Source organism: Xiphophorus couchianus, chromosome 10, assembly GCF_001444195.1.
Source record: "Xiphophorus couchianus chromosome 10, X_couchianus-1.0, whole genome shotgun sequence".
In the NCBI taxonomy this organism is placed as follows: Eukaryota; Metazoa; Chordata; class Actinopteri; order Cyprinodontiformes; family Poeciliidae; genus Xiphophorus; species Xiphophorus couchianus.
The window spans coordinates 3,021,530-3,046,062 of record NC_040237.1 but is presented as its reverse complement, the minus strand read 5'-3'; the positions used below and the strand labels follow the sequence as shown (position 1 = coordinate 3,046,062).

The following is a 24,533-nucleotide window of genomic DNA, read 5'->3' as shown; positions in this document are numbered from 1 at the left end:
GTCTCGTGGAGGTTTGTCAGTTTCAGCACACCTCTGCTCTGCTCTTTGGCCCAGCTGAGCCCACAGTGTGTGTCTCCGCTCCAGTGAGACACAACGGGGTTTCATGTGCTCTCTGTCTTTACTGTAGTCGTCGCTTTAACGGCGCACCTTACAGTACATTCATGTCAAGACGACATAGTCTCTCAACCTCTTGATGTTGGAGAGTAGCCGGGGGTTTGGTGAAAAGTGGAACATTGGGGTGGTGGAGGGATGTGGGGGCATTTGTGTGTGTTGTAAGGTGCAACAAACACTCTCGACACCCACTGCTCCACCCAGTTTCTCTAAAACGTGTGTGTGTGCACTTTATTCCTGTCTACGTCATGACTGTAACGAGCTGCCGGATTGCGTCACCGTCATGTCATTCATTAGACACAAAACGCAGCATTAGCCACATTCCATGCAAGCTTCCTGCACCTCGTGTTCTCCGTCTCTTCCTCTTTGCCAGACTCCCTCTCTTTTGGCGTAGACTTTTGCATATATAACAGGCTGGCAGGCTAAGAGCTTGGGACTTCCCCACGCCACACTCCAAGCCTTTGATCCTTTGCTTTGGAGGTAACATCAAAAGGAGAGGCATAGAAAGGCAGCTACTACTGTGAAGTTCAATGTTCAACTTGATGGCTTGGCTGAGGGCTTTTTTTTTTCCTCCTCTCTTCTCCTCCCCCCATACCTCACCTCCCTCCTCCCGTTGCTCCCTCGATCCCTTCGCTGCATCCCTCAGCTGACAAAAACACACAGTTTGTAGCCGAGGGTTGTTTTTTTTTGTTCCTCTGACCTCGCTTCCATAGCTGTCCGACATAAAACAAGATCCCAACCCCATAAAAATTCAGGTGGACCAATGGTTTACACAAAATACTCAGATGTGTCTTCTTTTAGGGAAAATGCTCTCCTTCTGTGTGGCTATCATACAGTATTAGCAGCTTGTTGCATTCATGCAAAGCCAGTTATCTTGCTGGAGCAAAGGTGTAAAGGTCAGCAAAGGGTAAGGGCTTTAGGGCACAGATTTCTATTTGGCTTCGTTGTTGGATGTTGTTTTTACCCTGGATTTTTGGGCTGTTTGATTTTCATATCTGACAGTTGGATATCTTAGAAAATCCCTAACCTTTATTCTGTTGGAAGTCTATTAGCATCCTGTAACTTATGTCCACTCCGTATTAAACAAAGACACGACTCAGAAAGCAAACCTGCTTCACAAGGTAGTTTAGAGTATGAGAGGTCTTAAGAGACCTGCACAACGTCACACATTAGGAGTCAATCCTCGGACAAATCGCTGTCAAATGTGGACTTGTCCAGAGCCCAGTTATCCTGAGAATAATGAGAGTCAGTCGTTCTTTTTCAGCTTTTCTCTCAGGTTAATTCGGTTGAATAAAGGGTCCTATTCAGCTATTCTTACTCAAGATTTCCATAAACGGTGAGCTTAGGCTTTTTAGAGAGGCCAGTATGTGTGTGTACGTCTATCACACGTACTGGCATCCCGATAAAGGTGCATACATTTTAGAAATGCACCGAGCAAAGATTTATGGTCGACCTCTGACCTTCCGATACTGAATTTTGCAGATTCCAACATTTCCTTAAGAACAATTATTAAAATTGGTCATTATTTGTTTGTTTTAGGAGCAGAGGGAACATCATGCATCGCCATAAAACAGGGTTTTACTAATTATTCACTGAGTCTCGGTGTGTGTTGTCGCTGTCAGCATGTCTCTCCAGAAAAAAATACCATGTGTACCTTGTGTACACTTTGTGAACACAAGTTGTACCTCAAAGAATGGTGTTGTTAGCGCAACCTGTTAGTACTTAAGCCTGTTGCTTTTTGTGAGTTTCTGAGCTTCTGATCAACGAAACTGGGCCATTCAAGCTGGAAATCATCTGATTTTGATTGTGTGCAAAAGCCCTAAAATATTTTGTCCTAATGGAGATTTGCTGACCCCAAAATGCTGCCCTTTGCTGCAGTTCACACACGCATCCCTTACCGTCCTCCTTACTCAGCGCTGTGACAGGAAAGGCTTCTGGTTCGGCCTACTGTGGTTAAATGTGAGAGAGTTTAGGGAAACAGCCCTTTTTTCTGCAGCCATATCCTGACTTATAAAGGTCAACATACCTTGAACTGTCCTGAATGGCATGTTCTCTTGTGTTCTCCATTTTGAAAAGTGACAAATAGAAATTGAACTACGTGTTTCCGTATTGATTCTCCCAGGAACAACAAGAAATGGATTGCTAATAGAAAGTTTCTAGTTTTTGATCATCCTAAAACAGGAGAGTATAAAAAAAATAGTTGTGCTACATTTGTCATAAGAATTGTTAAAAGGAGCAAAAATGGTTGCATCTTGAATTTATTTATTTTTTTGACAGTTATGTGTTAATGTGGGTCTTTTTCCTGCTGCTAAATGAATGTACTTAAATTAAAGGTGGCATTTTTTAGATATCAATGTTGTGTAGCTGGAATAAATAATATGTGCTAAAAGTACATGCACTAAACAGAAACTGACATTTGAAAGTGAATATCCCTTGTCAAAAATCAATGGATTTTTGACAAGGGATTTTTGACAATCCATTGAAATTGTCAAAAATCTCAATGGATTTTTGACAAAGAGCATAGATAATTGGATCTTTAAACTCTGTTTTATATATAAATCTTCCAAGGTGGAACATTCGTAGAAGAGCTGGGGTTAGTTCTGTGGCTTTTTCCAGCTGCTGTGATGCTGTTTTGACATATAACGCTTGCAATGAGGAAAAACAAACGATTTTCATAATGAACAACTCAGCCGAGTTCCTCTTAGCGACTCTCTAAATGAAGAAAGTGAGACGAAGCTGAGGAATTCAGGTCAAAGCCATGTTTTTCTGAGAATGTTATCAACTGTATTTAAATGACACTGACTTGATGAGGTGATCTAGAAAGCCGAGGTACGCCTCTAAATGCTTTTTTTTTCTTGTATCCTTCATGATCGTCGCCGTCTGACTGTGCCAATTAGCAAAGGCGTGTGGCCTGTCTTTCTTCTCGTCTTTTCTCCTCTTTCCCCCCCCCCCTTCTCTCTCTCTCTCTAGATAGGCAGACACCGCTGCACGCACCCCGAGCACACATTCGGCGTATCATTAGCTTAGTGTGTGGGGAGGCGTGCGAGCCCAGGCTCTCTCCTGCCTTATCTCCATGTCAATCACAGCGTGTGTGTGAACATCAGTTGTAATGATCTCCATCCAGCCTGTCGGTGCGTGTTAGCGCCCGGCTTCCCTCGCCCCCGGAGCAAGCCGTTCCCCAGCTAATAGATGCAAAATTAAGCTGATCAATAGATGGCCTCGGCTCATTATTGACACGTTATCGCGGCGTGGGATTTTTGTCTGGGGTTTTTTTTTTTTTTTATATAGACCTAGCCGGGCGATGCAAGAGAGCAAGGAGCGCTTTTTTGAAATAAAAAAAAGGGGGGGAAATGAAGTTATCTGTCTTCTACAAATGATGCAGGCCACTTTATTCCAGACTCGCAATGATGCTGTGGATAATCTGTTCTCACTCAATATTTTTAGCGTAATGTGCGAGACGCCAAAGCCTCTCCTCGATGTGTAATCGTCTGCTTAGTGGAAGGAAATGAGATGTAGACTTTGCAAAACGGCATATTAAAGATTCATCAATAATTGGCATGTGTGCTGCTGTTTGTGTTGAGGCAGGAGGGAGGAGGGGGGCTCTTATGGCCGGATCACCACGTGATTGAGCTAAGTGGTAATTAGCTATGAGAGGTGCGCGTGTGTTTCTGAGCCTGTGGTTGCAGCTGTGTGTGTGCAGATTCATGAAGATGTGCAAAACAGCCACTGAGTTGATTTGGAGGTGAGAGCGGGGAGCTTCGTGGTCAGGTCATCTATGGGTTGGGTGGGTTTTGGTGGTGGCGGGGGTGACCTAGCCGTAGTTGCACCACCACCCTCACCTGACCCTCTTCAGGTCTTTTTTTCGTCTTGGAAGCATCAGCCATTTTAATGAGCTCCAATAACCAAGTCCTTATTACTTATTTATTCATTAAGCTGCCGTGGCAAAGCAGCGCTACCCCACTGTGTGAGTGAGCATGTAATTGCTTCTGTGGGACCTTTTTGCAGCATCACTGTAAATACCCTAACAAGCTAATCCAACAGAAAACAGATAGCTTGAAGACAAATTAACCCAGTTGTTTGGTTTAGGTTGGTTTTGTAGGGTTGAAACCATTAAAATCTTGGGTTGTACGTATGCTGAGGGAGTGGGCCTCATGAATATGGAGGCTGAACTGCTTCAAGGCGTACATGCACACATGAACGAGGCTAAAAAAAACCCAGCTGTTTCATATGATTCTCCTCTTGATATTAATTGTCTGCTGGTATATGCGTGTGATTTCTTCGACGTGCTGCTTTCTGATTGATGAATTCGCGTAGGTGGAATTGTGTGATAGAGCGCAGTGCTCTCAGAATATCGGAAGTCTTTGTTAAGCCTACCACTGTGTGTGTACACATTCTCTCCCTCTGAGGCATGTTTCGTAGCTTCCTTATATCCAGTCTGCCGTTTAACTAATTCATTGTGAACTCTCACGGAACAAAACCAGACACCCAACATCAAGGGCAGCGTTCAGCTCTCCTCTAGCACAATAGCAAACGCAGCGCTCTCCAGCAGAATGTGGGCGCTGCAGTCGGCTTTACTCCTTCTCCTTCAGCACAGCTCAGCTGCTGTTCACAATTTTTTAGTTCTCCTCTGTACACCCCTGAGCCTTTTTCTTGCAAACAAAGGTAAGTGTGTAGTAAGTGTATGAGTTTCCCAACCTTTTTTCTTCCCAATCACAATTCCTCGGGGTGTCTCCGACACACCTTGGGCTGGAAACACTCCTGTTCACCTCAATATTGGTCTTCACTATGTAGAGGGCTCGATCTCAGAAGGGTTTCACTGGTATTATTGGCATGCAAGTATTAGTTGATTATGTTTGGGATGTAGTAGTCATAGTAGTACTGTAGAGTAGTTTTGGGCAATAATAGCAGAAATGCATTGAGAAGTTGACTGGTGACCCAAATCAGACCATGTTCAGCTTGATCACACCGGACCGATTTGAAATGCCAAAATTAAAAAAAAAAATTCTTTGTAGTAATCCAAACAAAACAGTATTTTGAGGTTTAGGTGGAATCACTCTTTGGTGGGGATGCTTTTACTGATTGAAGAATTCTCAATGTTAGCTAAGAACAAGATTTAAGAATAGAATAGAATTCAACTTTATTGTCATTGCACCGTCACAAGTACAAGCAACGAGATGTAGTAGAACCTATTTAAATGGATGCCATATTTAGTTTATGATGCATTTTGTGAGAGAATGAACATTTCTGTGTTCTATTTCTTTCTGACCTATCTGGAGTTAAACGTAAAAAGTGATAATTGCCCAGTAACTGTAATTGGTTAGGTTTCCTCTTGACTGGCTCTGACTTGTGCTCATCAGATCAATAGTGGCTGATGATCATAGAAAGACTGGTTGGAAATTTATTACGTCAATTATGGTCCCTGAAACAAATTTTTGCAATGCTCAAATAAGATTCTATCAGATTTGGCAAATCCAGAACAATACAGGAAATTGTCTTCAACAGTAAAAACCATCTCTATTCCATAATTTTTGTCAAGTGAAGTTAATCCCTTCCACAGAAGATGTGGCTCTTGTACTCATTAAATCATACCGTTTGTCTTTATGCTATTATTAAACAAAAATGTGGGCACTGTTTTAACTCCTTTTGTTTTTATTATCTATGTTTTAATCAGAGAATATTAAAGGTGGCCTTTAATAGTAAGGCCCTTAAATATATGAAAATAAGCTCTTCAGATAGATGGATGTTAATGTGGAGAAGTACTCTGAAACTTGATTGCTGGCTTAGCAAGGCAACTTCCAAAATAGAATAAAAACGTCACAGAAATATTTGATATGGACCCGTCAACTCTGTTACTTCACTTCGATTACCACCTTAAGCATTTAAAGACAACTCAGTTAAGGAGTATGTTTGGCCATTTGTTGTCCCAACCATCGTGGAAGCTATTGAAAGCACCACAGAGCTCAGCCATTATTAGTATCTGTGGCACTCAGAACAGATCTGTGACTGTAACTCTGGGTAACAAGAGAAACACCTGAAGGAAATGTCATTCTGCTGCAGCTCATGATGCTTCAGACTGACTGTTCATTAGCAAAACTGGTGGAAGACCAACCAACTCCTGCTGGCCTTTCCCAACCCCCCACAGACCTCCAACCCCCACCGCCCATGCCATTATTTATAGAGCAACCAAGAGGAACTCTTAATGACTCTGGACAGTGGTAAAGACAGAGCAGTGCAAAAGTCAGACATAGAATCTGTTTTCTTTCTGAACCTGTTGGGATGTTGGTGCATTCTGGGGTTTGGGCCTTTTATGTTCTTTATGCTTAAATCCATCTAATGTCAAAAAAGAGCAAGAGCCCATTTTTGGTAAACATTTGTCGTAAAGAAATGTGTCGCCATGTCTTGTGCAATCCTTTGAAACGTCTCGGTCAATCAGCTGGTGTTTGAACAGCACATTTGCCCACACCTGCTAAGTAAACAGTGTCAGAGTGGAGCCTTGCTTATCACATGGACCGGTGTTCAAGAGAGCAAAACTAACTACCAGAACAGGCTTGATAAAAGTCAAGTGTCCATGGAAACATGTCTAAAGGACAACACAGAAACACATCAGCTAAAAACTAAGTACTTCTTCTGTTTTTCCTCAAAGGCTGCACAACACTCTGAGATATTTTTAACATAGCAGTTGCACAAACCTGTGTCTACAGCTTCATTTTAGAGGGCATGCAAACTCTGGGCCTGGTGGAAGGGAAAAGAAAGGTCACACCACCCACCCACCCACCCTCGCGGAAAGACAGGCTTCTATGAAAGCATCAGGTTCGTTTTTTTCTGTTTGGAGAAAAAAAGAAGAGAAAGGGAGTTTGGGGTTGAGATGGAGATTGCCGGCAAAGGAGGTTGGAGGTGAAGTTTCGGTTCAGGTCGACGGCCCCAGCACTGCCAGAGCCGGTGGAACCCCCAAGCGGTTCTGGCTTTGGAGTAAATACGGACCCAGCGGACCCCCTTCCCGCCCCAGGGCAAGCAAACCCCAGGCCTTCCCACATTTCACTTTTATTTTCCTGGTTGCAAAATGCCTCTGGCTATCAGAGCAGGTGGGGCGTTTTTCCCCCCCCCTTAATATTTACTCATAAAATGTGCATTAGTAGAACCAAAGGATCCGTGATGGGCCCTCTAGTGTTGGCTAACTTTCTCTCAGTTTTATCAAGGAATTCTTTCACTGCTTTTATTTGCTTCACTCCGGTAAAGACAAAGCCTCTATGAGATCCAACTGTGTATTCATACCCCTTGAACTTTTGTGGTCATGTTACAACCACAAACTTTGATATATTTTATAGGTTCTTTTGTAACAGAGCAACATGATGTAGTTCAGAATTATGAAGTAGAAGGGAAATGTTCTGATGTTTTTCACATTGTTTACAAACAAAAATCTGAAAAGTGTGGGATGTATGCATATTTAGCCCATGTAAGTTAATACTTTGCAGAACCACATTTGGCTCCAATTATAGCTGCAAGTGTTTATTGTTCGTTTAACTTTTTAACAATTCCTTTTTGCCAAACAGCTTTAGGCCAGGTAGATTAGATGGAGAGTTTGTAAACATAGGTTTTCATGGCTTGGCACAGATTTTTTATTGAATTTATGTCTGGTCTTGGGCTGGGCCATTGTCATTTATTAATTTGGTACAATCTGAGATACTCCATTGTACCACTGGTTGCATATTTAGGATCACTGTTTTGCTGCTGTGTTTCTATTTAGGGGTATCAGAAGAAACGGTGCTGAGTACAAATGCATGTCTTACTTTTTAGGTTTTTTTATTTGTACAACATTGTGAAAGTAACGCATCATTTTCCTTCCACTTCACAATTATTCGTTAATTTGTGTTTTTCTGTTACATAAATTTCCATATCGAGTTTGTGATTGGCGTGTGACAAACTGCGTAAAAGTTGATGGGATGGTCATACTTTTGCAACACATTAAAACTTTTAACAAAAAGGATTCTCTACCTCATTTGAAAATAATTACTTTCACCTTCTTCTGTTTACTTTACTTGCTTAAGAATGTTTCTGCTTATTCAGTTGCACCTGTGCGTGACAACAAAGACCGTGAGCATTATCTGCTACAGATTGAGACAATATGCTCAGCTCTCATTTTTCAAGGGATAAAATTGTAGTCAAACTGGATAGACTAATCTTTTAAGCTTTTAGCTGTTTACTTACTGAGCTTTTGAATGGGCTCATCTTACAAGGCTTGATCATTTCCAGACTTAAATAAAGCTCTTTATAGTAGCAGTTTGATTGGTGTAATCTGCAAGCTGTCAATCCAATCTCTATGGGGCTCTCCAGCTGGGCCATTTGGCCAGGAGTTTGTCAAATATGGGTGTGTTCTGTTGTTCAGGTGTGAGTAAGTAAATGTGCATGTCGAGTGTGTTAGGGTGGAGATGAAGGGGGGTTATTCTGAATGTATAAAGCTATGTTGTGTAAATGACATGGAGGGGTTGCCACAGATGGCCAGAAGATCCCCTGGCCTCTCTGGAGGAACACCCAGCATCCATATGCTGACTCTAAACCAAAGCTGCTATCTGCTTTTTCTATAACTCTCTCCGCTCCATTCTCACATGACTGGGAGTCCCCACCGGTGCTCATCATTTGTCCACTGGTCGCCCGCTGGATAGGAGACCAGTGTTTGCGAGCCACATTGGCACATAAGGACCTCAGTTTGTTTGATTGGTCTGAAGCCCTCTTTACTCCTAATCCAAAACAAAAGCGAGCAAGCCATGCAGCGGCTGCCGCTCCTGCCAGTCAGGCAGCATGTGATAAGCACATCAGATGGGGGCTTGATTGGAAAGAAGCTGGTTGGGGACAACAAACAGGCTGAGATGATCTTGTGGCCACTGCATTAGCCAGAAATAAAAAAACAGGGTGTGAACGTTTTTACTCCCTCAGCTTTAATCTGTGATCGGCAGGTTCAATACTGGAAAAGTAGATGTGATTGTATTAGATTGCCTACTATTAAAACGCCTAGCAATTTAAGTCTGTCAATGCTTTCACCAACAGCAAGTACTTTAAATTGAATAGTTGACATCTGCAAATACCTGAGACCACCTTTAAAAAGGCTTAGAGGTTCCTGTTTAAATAGTTAGAACACTACAGTTCCTTTACAAATTCATTCACTACAACCATACTCTCTGAAACATGTGACATGAGCACTACAATATTTAAAATACAGTGCTTATGTTAATGGATGAGCATGATTACATTCACGTTATGAATGATTGAGTACTGAATTTTGCACAAAGGAGAGCACAAAGAGATCGGTTGTAATGAACTTTGTTTATTTTTCATACGAAAAATAGGTGTTAACTCTTATTTTGTATTTTTTCCAGAAATTGTAGCAGTGAGTTATTCAGACACAGACAGGCAAATACTTTAGGAGGTAATTGAAGTGCTTCAGTACCAGCTTAAGCTACAAAGTTTGGTGATACAAACTGATATGTGCATAGGTGAAGTGATGGCCTTGCTTTGCTCCCTATCCAGCCACCCCCTCTGCTAGTGACCAGGACAAGAGGCCTGGCTTGTTTTCACTGTGATGCCAGTCAGTGTGAGTCTGAGTTAACACACTGTGGTTCATAACACGCCAGTGGCAGTGAGCTGTAGATGGGTGACTGGTCCGGCATGAAAAAGGAAATCTGGAGAAACATAAATTCCAAGTTCAACAAAGCTCCACTGACTGTAGAGAGAATTGATTCTCCAGAAAAGTCTTTCAGCTTGACCTTTTGTTTGAGACCGTTTTAGGAAGCGCATTCATTTGGGTTTGGGTCAAAGATGAGACGAGTTTGAGTTTTATTAAATATGCCTTTAACTGAACATGATGGGAGAACTGGGACGGTGGGGGTGAGTTCATCCCTGTGTAAGGATTTAAAGGACTTCGTTGTCTTTCACTTCATAAGAGACAATTGAGTCATTCAGCTCCCATTGTGAGGCTGGCCAGGCAAGGAGGGGCTCCAGGGCACGGGTGAAAGAGAACAACCTCGGGAGGCAAGTCTGAAAAGGAGAGGGGAGAAGGAAGAAGCGGCGCTGTGAAAGCATAGCTACTGGTTGGCTCTTGTTGGGTGGGGAGGTCTGTTAGGGGGGCAAATTGGGATTTGGGCTGGTTAGCGTCTGTGTATGGGTGGAGTTGGGGGCGGGGAGAGAGAGAGTTATCCTGGAACTCCGGAGCAATTTGTCACTTTGGAATGGCTCTTGAGTTACATGGGGGGCCCCCCTCTCATAGCAGGAGAATTTTCAGGTCGCTGAGTGGGGAAGCAGAGAGAGGAGGTCAGAGGTCGCGGCCTTACTCAAGCCCAGCCAGTACGTCCGTTAGCAGGCCAGACGGGTGGGTGGAAGACAGGAGGGGGTTGATCTGGACGTACACCATGCTTGCCAAGGCTCCGTCTTCCTCGACATGCCTATAAAACCATAGCATGTGAGAACATTTGCGTTATTAAGGCTAAGGTGGAGCCACTGATCTGGGCTCCGGCATCCTTCATCTCGCTTATCAATTGGTCCAACACTGAGGAGGAGTGGGGGTCACCTTCACACTCCTTCCTCACCTCTTCTCCCGGGTGGAGCAGTGTTTCAGGGTCTGCGTTTGTCAGCACATGTTAACATGACATTGCAAAACGTTTGCTTCATGTGAATTATGGAGTTGCGCTGATCAGAGATGTGGTTTGTTTCCTGTCAGGGATTTCTTGGAGCTCTGACTTCCTAATATGATTTTAGTCAAAATATTCATGTAAAATAAGGAGGCGCCAGACACGAGAGAGAGCAGTTTGTATTACGTACTGTATTGTATTCTTAGGCCTGTCACCATAGCAAATTTTGCTAAACAATTAATTGTCTTAAAAATTATTGCAATAAACGATAATATTGTTTGAAGACTTTTGTACACTGATTTAATGGAAATGACGTAATAATCCATGCGATTTCTTGCCAAAGATGGATACACTTTATTTTCAAAAGAACACTTAACACTGGAGCTGATAAACATCCATCCATCCATCCATTTTCTGTTCACCCTTGTCCCTAATGGGGTCGGGAGGGTTGCTGGTGCCCATCTCCAGCTACGTTCCGGGCGAGAGGCGGGGTACACCCTGGACAGGTCGCCAGGCTGTCGCAGGGCAACACAGAGACATACAGGACAAACAACCATGCACACACACACTCACACCTAGGGAGAATTTAGAGAAACCAATTGACCTGACAGTCATGTTTTTGGACTGTGGGAGGAAGCCGGAGTACCCGGAGAGAACCCACGCATGCACAGGGAGAACATGCAAACTCCATGCAGAAAGACCCCGGCCGGGAATCGAACCCAGGACCTTCTTGCTGCAAGGCAACAGTGCTACCAACTGCGCCACTGTGCAGCCCGAGCTGATAAACAACATAAACAAAACAACCAAAAACAAAAATAAAATGGATTCTCAGTCTCCATTAACAAAAAAACGCACTTGGAAAAAAAACTAAACAACTTAAAGTAAAAGTGGAAATAAATACTGCATTCAACCAAAAGAGTGCAGATTATGAAGTCTGTATATCATGTAACCCTTCAGTAATCATTAGATTTAAATAGAGAAGATGGGGATATCCGACTACCTGATGCAATAGTTCATACTACAGGTTTTTTGCTCCTATTTTTCCCCTTACAACAATCTTAGAACATTGGTCTTTCTAAGATTGTGTTATGGTAGATCTTCGTTGCCGCTCTGATCTAAATCAGGGGCTTTCCCCTTTAACCAGCCTGTTGAATGTGTCAGGTAGCCAATCAGAAAGTGCGGATTCTCCTCTATGCTTTCTGAGGGGAAGTTACAGAGGGGAATCCCAAACAGCTGACACAGGGCAACCCGAAGTCCAGCGGACATTGGAGATGATACGTGGAAACAACATTAATGTTTATTCAACATGCAAAGTATATAGAAATGACAAGGGGAGGAGATGGAGCGAAATTGCTATTGCAGTTGATAAACCCCGTAACTTTTCAGCTGTTCTTCGTTAACGTGACGTAAATAGGTTATAATGATTTTCATTCAGTCAGGATTTTACGCTAACACTAGCCACATGCATTGCAGGTAGATTGTAGTAAAGCATTGATTAATGCCTGGTTTTAAAATTAGTTCACTGGACTTGTAGCCATTATTTTGTGCCCATTGTTGGACACCACATGGCAGGACCGAACCCGATCGAACCGTTATACCTAGGATTTCTGTCGGCTAATGTGTGGTCTGTCAGGTTTTGAAAATGGGCCGACAATCAGCCCACAGCTCTAAGATCGTGTCGTGTGCACTGGGCTTTACACTAAGGAAATGAGGAAGGGGAGAGGGGTCAGTGGAGAGCACCGGAGTTTAGCCTTTTTTTCATTCAGTGTCATCAACAGAAAGAGAAAAGTGCCGGAAGAGACGATAATGCCGATAATTAAAATGATGTTGATAGTTTTAATTTATCGTACGATTAATTGATTTATCGTTTATCGTGACAGTTTATCGTATTCTTCCGTTGAGCTGGACTTTAAAACAAGGACACAATTTTTACAGAGTAGAGGCTTTTACCTGTTTTTAGCATCTTGTATTGGTGTCTGGCATGGTTAGCGTGGCTAGCTGGGTTAGCTTAATAAATCTATGCTTTTAAGACGTCCAAAAGATTTCCAGCATTTCTTATTGAGGATGTTCCACAGCATGTAGTTAGACTCAAATCTACCTGAAAATAAACCAGAGAAACTTTGCTTTAGTGCTTCCCGGATGAGCCCCCAATTTGTTGAAACTGGCTTAGGGTCATAACAAAAACAGGGGACCATGCCATGGTTAAAGGTGCAGAAAGTGAATATTTAATAAGGATAATAATATTAAGAAAAACTACAATGGAAGATGGGTGACAGTATCAGTGGTGTAATGCAAATGCTTGGATGTGTTGTATGCATGCAAACGGAGTTGTGAGTTGCAAAAACAAAGGTAAATGTGCATAATGAGAGAAGATGAGGTCTGGGAGCACACCCGTTGGGAGTCCTTAAATGCTGTGTTCTGGATCAGCAGATCAGTAACACCTGCACAGAGGAAGAGCATAAGGACAGACACACACGGACACCAATAGCCCAGCTCATAAGGCCTAGGACCATAACAACTCTAGAAAATAACTTTCCTGTCTTGAAATGTATGTGTGCTACATATGTAATTACCTCAGTGAACATAAAATAGCTAACTCTCGGTCTCCTTCTCAGTAACACTAGCTTGATTACTGAATATAAAAATTTTAAAAAATGAAGACTTTGAAATTCCTAATCGACCAATCACTGATCAGTTCTGGATAAGTTCAAAAATCGTCTGATTCCAGTGAGTGGGTGATATGTCAGTGCATCTCTGCCGTCCTGAATTACCTCATATATAACAACCTTGTCGTTCTTCTCCTCCTGTTCTTTTTTTGCTGTAAAAAGTCACCCTCCTCTTTTACTCTTAGCAACTATTACCTAGTGTGGGTAAAGGGGGGAGGGGTTCATGAAAAACCCACAGGAGCTTTTACAAGTTTTCCTTTTTCCACTCATACAGACATACAAACAAGCATAAACAGTTCTGGTGCAGTAAAAGTTGTCTTTGGGTCATAAACGATGCCGGAGAGCGACTCGGTAGCAGGCAGTTTTCTCCGCGCCAGGGCTGTAACTGAGGACACGCAGTCAATAACTCCCTCCAGCGTCTTCCACTGGCAGGCCCCCCTCAGTGAACTCTTGGCTAATTACCACTGATTTAAACACAGTCTCAGAAAGGGTCGTGACACACTCGCTCTCCAGCCAGCTCTGACACACACACCCCCACACGCAAAGTGGAACACACTCGTATAAACTAGTGACCACCTTTGCAAAGATGGCAACACAAAGAAACCAAATGTCCCCGGATAATTAAGCCCTGCTTCCCCCTTGCACCGCATTGATCGCATGAGGAATGGATGACAATTTATTAAACTTTTTCGTCGCCGAATGCCAACACGTGATCCCGGGTTACAATAATTATGGCGAAATGTAACAGAAGCTACTCAAGTCATTACCGCAACACCTTGGCAAATCGCAAAATGGCTTTTGAAATGATAGGAAAAGAAGAAAGAACCCTTCAGATTTTTTTGATCATATCCAAAAGTTTGTGTCTGACCAGCGTTACAGACGCAACTCAGAGTTCAGGCCTGTCAAAGTTCTTTAGTTGCATTGTCTTGAAATTTTTTAATGAGTATCTGTGGCACAGAGGTTACAACACAGGCCTGCTGCCCTACTGCATTAATTACCTGACACCAGTGATTGGTCCTGTTTCTTCATTTGGTTGCTAAAGACCTTAATCTTATTTTTTCATACCAGCATACTCTGGATTTTAAAACTGAGTCAGCTTTTTACTTTAATTTAAAAAGCTACAGTTCTGGCTTGAATATTCATTTTGGGCTATCATTGATTTATTTAATTTTTGTGTTTTTGCAAGATGGGAATGATTAGACTACATGAATAATAACATTAGAGAATTGTGGATTTTCTCCAATCAAAATCATAATAATAAATATGTTTACTCAAATAAACATGCATTCAGTTAAATCTTTTAGTAAGAAGTGCTGGAGGTATTTCTTATAACCTGCAAAGGTTGATTAACTTCTTAGTAATCATGATTTACTGCAACTGGTAGTTTCTCTGTCCCAGCATGAAATTAATTTGTTTGCCAACACTCATTGGTTTAACTAGTACAGCGGGCCAACTCCTATTTGCTATTCAGTATTCACAGATTTATCTGTGGAACATAACTCAAAATTATTCTTGGATAATTTTGTAGGGCATATGTAATGTTTTCGAAATAAAATGCAGCTTGGGAAGCTGAAATACCTTGGCACAATGATACTTCACAGGCAATTAACTGGCGTTTGCAAGATAGCCAATCCACGTTTCCACGTTTCCATTCATTTTTCTTAGTGCTGATTTGCTGTACCCCCAAGAGTGAAGATAAGGAAAACTGTTAATGTTAGCTTCTGTAGTAGTGTGGTAGTTTAATGCATATTAATATGGGTTAGATGAGACAATTTTGATCAGTTTAGCCTCGGTGACAAGAACGATGTCAAAGGTGATTGGTTCAAACTTGTTCTGGTTGATACTTCCTGATTTGGGGCAGTTTTGCAGCTGGTGCATTGCTGTTGATAGAAAACGGATGGCAATTTTTTCCCATTCAGAATAACAGCAAAAACTTTCTTATTGTCTAAAAATGCACGTTGTTGAGGTGCATCTTCCCCACTAACTTCAAACTTCATGCGTGGAACTGAGAACGTCAACAGGGAAATCAACATTTTGTACCTTTTTTAAGTTCATTTAAGTTTTTTTCACATGTTCTTTGTGCTGGGTCAAATAAATAATTAAAAGATCTAAATATTTGTTATTTTTGCCCATGTAACTTGTTTCTCTGTAGCTTTTTTACACGGTCACTTTGACCTTTTTACCTCAGGCTAGGTGGCTGTAACATTGAAAAGCAAAGTTTGACTTGTCATGTTGTAGCAAAGTCAACACCAGGCCTTCAGTGGCTAAAAATCAATTCAGATTACTTCAGTGTGAGAAATAACATTTCATTTCAATAAACATTTATATTCAATTAAAAGGTACAATCAGCTGTAGATTGTTCTACCATTTATTACTACAGACAGATGTTTCTCATGACCCTTGTTCCTGCTTATCTGTGTTTCGTTTCATTTTATTTCCTCCCTTGGTGTAGGTGTCTTTAGAGAAACAGGGTGGGGAGGGGCGATGGCAGACATTCTGACTTCAGATAGAAGCCAGGTCAATCATTTATGGAGGCAGTCAGGTGGTTCAGCCTCACAGGAGCGTGGTGAGGGACCACGCTTTGCCTCGTCTTATGATTTTCAGTAAAACCCGTCACACTGATGACATGAGGTCACCATAAAGGTGTGGAAAAGAAACCATAAGACGTTGCTTTAATTTAGCTCAGAGTGACTCAGACATGCTTAAAATCACCAGTCTGCTACTTAGGAGTAAATGTATTTTTTGTTGTTTTTCTACACTTTTTCTCTGTAAAAGTATGTGCTTTGTATTTCTGAAAGAAAATGATATACATTATTTAGTTTACACAGCTTCTGTGTGCACTCCTGCTCGACTCTTAGATGCATGCTTCAGGCCATTCTCATTGCCTCCATCTGCCTTAAAGTTTTTATTTGCGTCTCCATATTTTTGAGTTTTCACACCCCTATGCACTTGTCGAGAAATGTCTCCCCCTTTTGTTTTGTCCTACTACTTTTTGGTTTTGCCTCCCACTTTCCCTTTCCCCCTTCCGCTCCCCTTCTTTTGCATTGTTAACATGTTTTGTTTTCTTTCTTTCCATTCTGTTTCCTTTCTGCCATTCAGTACCTACAGATGAAATGGCCCCTTCTAGATGTTCAACCAGGAGGTCTTCAGAGTAGACAAGCACTTAAAGATGCCAGGTCCCCGTCACCTGCACACATTGTCGTAAGTAAATCCTCCGCTCGGTCCTTTTTCACCATCTAAGAAAAAGCTTCCCCCCCTCCTTCTTCGTCTGTTTTTGACTGGACACTTGTGTTTGTTTCGCCTAAATCACAGCCACTAACACACCCAAGCCACACTAATTCTCCTAAAAATGCACATGTGGACACTGAAAGGCTTTGTGGTTGTGGACTGGTTGATCACGAGGTGAGTGGCAGCGGTGGAGACTCCGTGGCAGACGCACCTGTTGTTCTTTGAACCAACCATGTCGTCTGTAATCTCTTGGATTGATAACTCTCGGGTCAGGATTGCAATTAGCTGGATTTTTATGGACAATCGATTGCAGTTTAATAGGAATAAACAAATGCTGGGCTGCAAAACATGTTCGTGAGGAAACCGGGGGCGTTGCTTTTCTCCGTCATTGATCACGCTGTCCATGGCATTGGAGGGTTGCCCTGACGATACATACAAATAACAGCATGTACCTCAGGCATGTCGATATCTACCAGCTCTAAAATCAGCAGCTTAGTTCAAGGCTGAAAGTTTACAAGAGGTCGGTAGAAAAGTTTTAATGTAAGGAGGGCATACGTTTGTGGTCAAGTGATTGGCGAGAGCGAGGAAAATCAATATGTGTGGGGATAGAGAAGGTGATCTGATGTGACCATTAATGCCTCAGAGCAATTCCAGCTGCTGTTTTTTTTGTGTTATTTTGTTTTTGTTTAAGAAAATGAACATTTCCACGGCACAGAACTTGTAGTAACCCATGACCCATTCTTCGTCCAGCGTGCCATTAATTTGTCGTTACGGATCTGGATCCGCACACTGGAGGATGTTTTTATCGCACAGATTACACTATTGAGACACGCTGTCCCCTGTGAGTCACATTTGACATTCGATCATTACAGCCTCTTTTATGGTCTGTTATAAATTCCTTCTTGAAAAACCGGCAAAGCGAGGCCTCTGTTGGTATTTCGCCTGCTATTTAAGGAAGCACATCTTAAAATAGGGAAACGATGCTTACTTGAAACAGAAATGTTGTCAAAAGTTGTGTTTAAAGATGAGAAGGAGATAGCGATGACAGTGTTATTCAAGGAGAAGGAAAAAGAACTCAGAAAAAGTGTCTTATTATTCTTCTCTGTGTTGTTGCTGGTGGTTTTATACCTTTTACCCTTGTTATTTCTGGAGATGTTAGGGGGGAAAGAAACAAAAGTCCCAGCTCACATGATGATGTCATTATATCTGTCATATATTATTGCTCTGACGTTTAGGATATATGATGTGTTCATTTCATCCTCATTCTGCTTTCAAAAAATTAGTGCAGACCTGAGCCATATTTATAATGAGCTCATATGTGCAGAAAGTTTTAGGAAGGTAATTTCCAGTTATCTTTCTGCGGATTCAGATCTTTCCCTTTAATGCTAAGAAAACTTCCTCGGTGGTAATTTTGAAACCAACAAATAACACACAAATCACAAGGTCACTGCTAAAGACCTTGTGATTTGGATGTTTTTCTAGCTTTTCTGGATGTTACGAGTGTATTAATGAAAAGTTGAGTGGAAGGAAAAACTGCTCAATGTTAAATTGGCATCTTTTCTTCTTCTCTTCAGTAGAAACTCTCCTGTTTGGCCTTACTACAAAACAGACATAAACAAATCAAAAGCAGTGAAACAGATAACCCTGAATAAATAATGACACTGATCAATACCAGAAAAAAAACTATTGTAATGTCTGCGCTCCTATTACCCACTTCTGTTCGATGCGTTTGATACACAGGCTGGTTAAGATCAGAAGTGTTGCCGCGGCGCTGTACAGGCGATGCGCAACTGCCTGTTAGTAGAAGTGATGAAACTGAATGTGAAATGCTGCCCGTATTGTTGGCTGCTCCCCCCGATCTGCTCCAGCATCCACCTCTGGCTGAGACGGGAAGTGGGGTTCAATGTTTCCCTCGTTTGCATCATGCATGCTGTCATACATATAGAAAAGGAAAGATTAGCTGCAGGACAGCTGCCGTGAATCGTAATGACAACCTCATGTTGAATCCTGCAGGTGTCACTCAAAAAAAAAGGCCTCACTGTTCGGGTGCATGATGCTCTTATCTGTGAATTTGGCCGCCCGTAGTAACAGTAGCTCCGTTTTGTTTGCTAATGCAACGAATCATTCAGGTACCTTGACCTCCGTCTGCCGGAAGCATGAGCAGGCTGCACGGGTGGCAATAAGACAGTTGGAACAATAATAAACAGAACCAAAGATGGACGTGGATGTAGACGAGGAATAAATATGAAGTCAAATGTTTTCATTTCTGTGTAGAAAGCTCAGATTTGGGAACGATGGAGGATCAGCTGAGAGAGGAGGAAGTGACCTCATCATGGTTGTTCTCCCTGAGGGCACGCTGAATGCCCGGCTTGCCGTGCCCCTCGGAGGAGGCCAAGCTGGATCCTTTTTGAAGTGCGCGACCGCCCTGCAGGCAGCCTTAAGACCTGCCGCTGTTGAACTTTTGTGCCATTGGCTGAAAATCATTCAATATTTCATCCACCTACTGATGTGCAGGTTTGGAGGGTGAGCCTGCAAAACAATTTTTGTGCGTCATAAAGCTCCTACGGGGAAAGATCAACAATGCTAAGTATTTATTCATGTGTTGACACGACGCTGTACACCAATAAACCCTTTTTAGATACGTTTGAAACATAAATTAGGCTGATAAATGTTGATAACTGCATCAGCTTTAAATATTTAGTCCAAAGGAAAGCTTAATGATTCACAAAAGTATTCATACCACTTAATAGTTTTTAAATTTTTTCTCATTACCAAACACTTGATTTAATGTGATAGACCAACACAGAGTGGAGCATAGCTGTGAAAACAAGTGGAAACAATATTTTCACTTTACTCCGATACCCCTAAAGAGAGGGGGACTGATTGCACCAAGTACTAAACAAACCTCCCCTGTATCTAATTTAATTAGTATAAATGCAGCTGTTCTTTTAGGGCCTCTGAGGTTTAATTCTTTTTAGAAAATATTACACTGGACTCAATCCACATTGTGAAATCTGAAAAACGTGGCATACATTTGTAGTACGTACTTTGTAGAACCACCTTCTGGTGCAGTTATAGTCTTTTGGGGTGTGTCTGTTTTGGGTTGCAAAGTAGCTGGTTGCTTAAGGTTTTTCTATCTCTGCAAAAGATAATGCTGCCCCCACCATCTGCTACTGTTTCCAACAACGGTTCGTCTTGCCAGATTTGTGAAGTTCAAAAATGACAAATGTCCTTGTGGTGTTTTTTGGCGAAAATACTGATAATGATCCAGTGCGGGATTGTGGGTATGTTTAGCTGAAGTAAAGAATAATACCAGAGTTGTGGTCAGTTGAAAGAGTAGGGAAATATACTTTGTATGATACATATAATATCTGCAATATTTCTACAGGCGTTGGCCTAAATTTTAATATTGGAGCATCCATAGCTCAATGAGAGGATCCAAGATTAGGATATTCTTCTAGAATCTAATTCTGCTTCTCAACAACGTCATCCCTGAACCTGCCTGATGTGTTCATGGTCTTCATGATGCCATTTCTATACAGGGTGTCTGTGCATCCTTAAAAAGTCTTAATTTTGTCTGTCTAAAATTAAGAACTTAAAATGTCTTAAATTCATTTAAAAAATGTATGCTGACCTTAAATATGTTAATCACAGATATTAAATTTTGTCAGACATTTTCTGTGACTTGATGTGGTTGAAGCTACTGATAAATAGCTGCTACCCTTACTAGCTAGCTAGCTACCTCTTTTTTGCGCCTTTCATGGGTAAATGCAAATTTATTTCCATTTGGCTGGACGATGTTCACTTTCACCACTGTTGTTGTCCCATACGGGACTTGGTGCAAAAAAAAAAATGTTTTGGTAAGTTTAGCACTGTCAGGGTTAAGGCTGTAGAAAAGAGCCGCTGCCAAGAGTCACAAACACATCTCAGAAATTTTTGTTTTTGCTTTGCTTGATTGTGTTACAGCAGGATCTCCCAAACATCCCCTACATTTATAGGTTTTTTTGTCTTAAAATTCATTTAAGGTGGGCATTTTAAAAAGGTCTTTAAAAAGTCTTAAATTTGGTTTGCTGAAACATGCAGACACCCTGCTGTAATAAACATGTGAGGCCAGAAACAAAACAACTAGATTTATGCAGACATGAAATTCCTTATTGGCATTTGAGTAAAAAAGGCCTAAAGACAAAGGCATGTAATGCTGTTCTATCACATGAAATCATAATAAAGGACATTATTCTGCAGTTCAGAATGCGGAAAAGTCCAAGAGGGTGTGAATACTTTTGCAGGGAGGTGGGTTTGTGTAGCATGAAGTCAACGAGACAATGAGCCAAATCAGAGTGTTTAGTAAATCTACGAACTTGGGCTGCGTGTGTTGATATCATCAACAATAACACAGCGGCAGCCTCAGCAGGAGTCCAGGCTTGTGTTGGTGATGTCATGATGTCACATGACTGGGTGGGGGGGGTAAAGGGGGTGAAGGAGGATCTCATCTCAGTCATGTGATCAAAGTTGGTTTGAATTTTTAGATCCTGCTGTAGCTTAAAGAAAAGGTATGAAAGAAAGTTAATTCTTATCTTAAGCTTTGAGAGGGAAAAACATCCTCTGCTTTAAGAGGATACACACTGATTTCTCTCTCACACACATACACGCACGCGCGCACGCACACGCCCATGCACAGCCTTGGAGTCTAGAGTCTAGCCCTGGCCAAACAATGTCTCCATTGTTTTGTGGGCTTTCACTGGCAGCAGGGGACGGCTGGAGTGTTAACCATTTCCCAACTGCACCTTACTGTGTGTGTCAGCATGTGCGGGCGTGTGTGTGTGTGTGTGTCAGAGGTAGTGAAGCATTGGCTTTTGGAGGGGTGAAGAGAGAGAGAGAGAGAGGGCATTTGTTCGAAGTGTATCGTAATTAGTATGGAGGAAGTGATGGAATCCGTTCATTTTTACGGTGTGCCGGACCTCCCACCTGAGCCTCTACAACCTCCACTTTATTTCCATTCAGACAAACCTGTTTTCCTGAGGAATGTGTTCACACTGCAAAAGCACAAAATCTTAAAGTGTTTTTGGTCTAGTGTGTATCTCAATCCAAGTATACTAACTTACAGTTACTTTTCAGGAAGATATAGGAGCTTCTTTTATGTAAATAATTCCTTAATATAAAAAAAGTTCTCTAGTACTAGTTCCTCTAGTACGGCGTTTCCCAATTCCGGTCCTCAGGCCTCCCTGCCCTGCATGTTTTAGGTGTTTCCCTTTTGCTACACACCTGGATTGAATATATGGGTGATCAACAGGTTTCTGCAGCACTTGATGGTCATGCAATCATTTGAATCAGCTGCTCTGGAATAGAGGCACATCTAAAACATGCAGAGCAGGGAGGCCTGAGGACCGGAATTGGGAAACGCTGCTCTAGTAGATTATTTCACTTATAAGATGGGAAAAATGTCTTGTTAAATATAAAATAATTAGACAGTGGAAATACTACTTTTCTAAATTAATATTAAGGAGTTATTTACTTAAAAGCTCCTGTATTTTGCCAAAATGTTACTTATAAGCTAGTTCTGTCTTAAGTGAAATAAGATACTTGCATAGGAAACAAGACAAGAAATCCTTGGTGAGATTTTGTGTTCTTGCAGTGCAGGAGAGAAAGCTGAAAAACAGAGCAGCGTCCTGGTTAAACATTCAGAATAGACTCATCACAATGACTGTGGATTCCTGTAGCGGGTCAAAGAACTCCGACTCTAGGAGGGAAAAAAAAAAAAAGAGGCAGGATCACATTCACCTTCTGGGACCACTTCTCTATCTTCCTTGAGTAGCAGGGAATGAAAAGGGGGGCTTCCTGTGGTCTGAATACCCCATACACCTGGGCTGGCCAGACAATTGTCAGGGACTCTGGGAGGCCCAGCCTTCACTGTTGTTAATGAGCGACCCCCATGGTCAACAGGCACCACCCACGCACCGTCCCGACTCCGCCGTCTTTACCTTAGCGACTCTTTCTGTCCCTAACTTCTGCTGACCTTTAACTGTTCTTTCCTGCTGCATTTTAAGCCTTCATCCAAATAACCACCTCCCTCCTTTTTTGTCTTCTGTTTGTGCATGCATCCCTCCATCCATCCCCTGCTGCACAAGAAGGCTCACATCCCACGCATCTATTTACGGTTGTCTCCAATTTTGAAACCAGAAATACTCTTAGCATGCAGGGTTATGTGATGATAGGTTTTTTTTGTGTGTGCGTATTTTATATAACACTTTTATTCTTATCGACCAGTTTGTTTCGCCGTTGTTGCCTCCTCCGGCTTCAGGCGCTTGTTGGAGAGGGCCACGCTTGCGTCATTGGCCCGGACGAGACGTGGCGTCAGCCCCGGGAACTGTGACAATGAGAATGAGAGCACCTCGGTCTTTGTATCTGTCCAGTAGTCTGGATGGCGGCTCGTTCCCACAGACAATCCGCTCAGTGTTGGCTCACTTTGCAGCAATCCCACAACAACCGACTGCAGATTCTTTTTTTTCTACTCCTTTGCTTTTAAAGAGAATCTTAGAATATTCTAAAATGCTTGACAGATAGTATCTGTACTGTTTATAGTTTTTACATTTTGTCGCCAACCCATTTATGTGATAGAACAGTCCAAAGTATTGCATTATGGTAAATGGAAGGAAAATAATGTGTTTTGACTTTGTTTACAAATAAGAATTGGAAAAATGTGGCATGCATGTGTTTTAAGCTAGGTCTCGGTTCAGTTGAAGTAAACTCTGGTGCTGTTCAAATGTATATATGACTGTCAAGCAGACTGGTAACTACTCAAAAAGTAGAAGGTTAACAATAACGCAGGGCATACTGGGTAAATACAACCAAAACAAATGGCAAGTCTAGCATTAGCGGGAATAATGGCTCATCTGCCAAAGAGAAAAGAGAAATTGCTCAAATCTGATGGTGCTCCTTAGTTGTCTACCAGATTATCAGGTGTGAAAACACCCTTATTTAGGCTTCAGAGGTAAAGATTTACTCCGACTACCCAACCAAGAAAGACTTGGGGTCTGCTTTGGTCGAAAGTGCATGGCAAGTTGACCGCAGGTCATGAGTGACTCAGGAAGTGAGACAAACTAAAACCTATTGCTAGCCTAAAGAGCAGTGAACTTGCCCCTGATAGGAGCTCAGAAATACAAAAAAAAAAAGGAAAAAGTGATCTTGTTTGAGAAACTTTTAATTCTGGTGGGATTTCCGGAACATATGAATGCTCAATCTCACGAGTCCGGTGGTCCTTTGATGGACACTCGAGTCTGAGTCTGTATGTCTGGGAAAAATCGGATCGTAGCGCGAAGAGCCAGACGCAAGCGGTGTGTTTTAGCCTGTAGTTTCTTCATGCCATGTCCCAAAGTTAATTTGTGTGAGGAATTGTAGTTCTTTTTGTTGTTGTTTCTTCTTGTTGACTGCTAAATAACCCCCTATGAACTTAAGCTAACCCTTGCTGAGGGGTGGGCATGTGAGAGTCTGTGTTGGACACATTTTAACGGCATAATGGATATTTGCTCGTGTGTGCGCGCTGCGCCAGTGAACCGCAGTGTTTACTGACTAGCTTTTATGAGGAGCTATCTTGCTGGCCTGAGGGTCAACACGAGTAGAAGGAAAACCCAGTGATCTGAATGCACAGTAGCTCTTGGGTACCAGAGCCCTTCAGTAAACTAAAAAGCCCTGTTGCTTCCCTTTGCATGTTGTTTGACTTTCACTAGTTTATCCCTTCTTTTGTTTTCAATCTCAACCTTCTTTTCCTCCTCTTCTGTCCTCTGCCATTTGTTTGTAATTTCATCTTTAGCTTTTAGCTACAGGAGAGTTAAAGCTTGGATTTCCCTCTGCTAAATTTAAATATCTATTTTTTTATGCATGTTCTCAATTGGTATGTGAAAAGTCATCATGT

The 24,533-nt window shown here is 42.0% G+C and overlaps 1 protein-coding gene across 30 annotated transcripts in view; it reads left to right on the top strand.

The window, feature by feature from the left end:
* The window catches only part of tcf7l2 (transcription factor 7 like 2), a 108,000-nt gene that overhangs the window by 21,542 nt on the left and 61,925 nt on the right, over nt 1-24,533 (top strand). For 25 of the 30 annotated variants that reach the window (XM_028029366.1, XM_028029369.1, XM_028029365.1 and 22 more), the window contains exon 4: nt 16,496-16,597. The exons of the other annotated variants lie outside the window; for them this stretch is intronic. In XM_028029366.1, the coding sequence (XP_027885167.1) occupies nt 16,496-16,597 (102 nt within the window). The remainder of the gene's footprint in view (nt 1-16,495; nt 16,598-24,533) is intronic. 30 annotated transcript variants of the gene reach the window in all.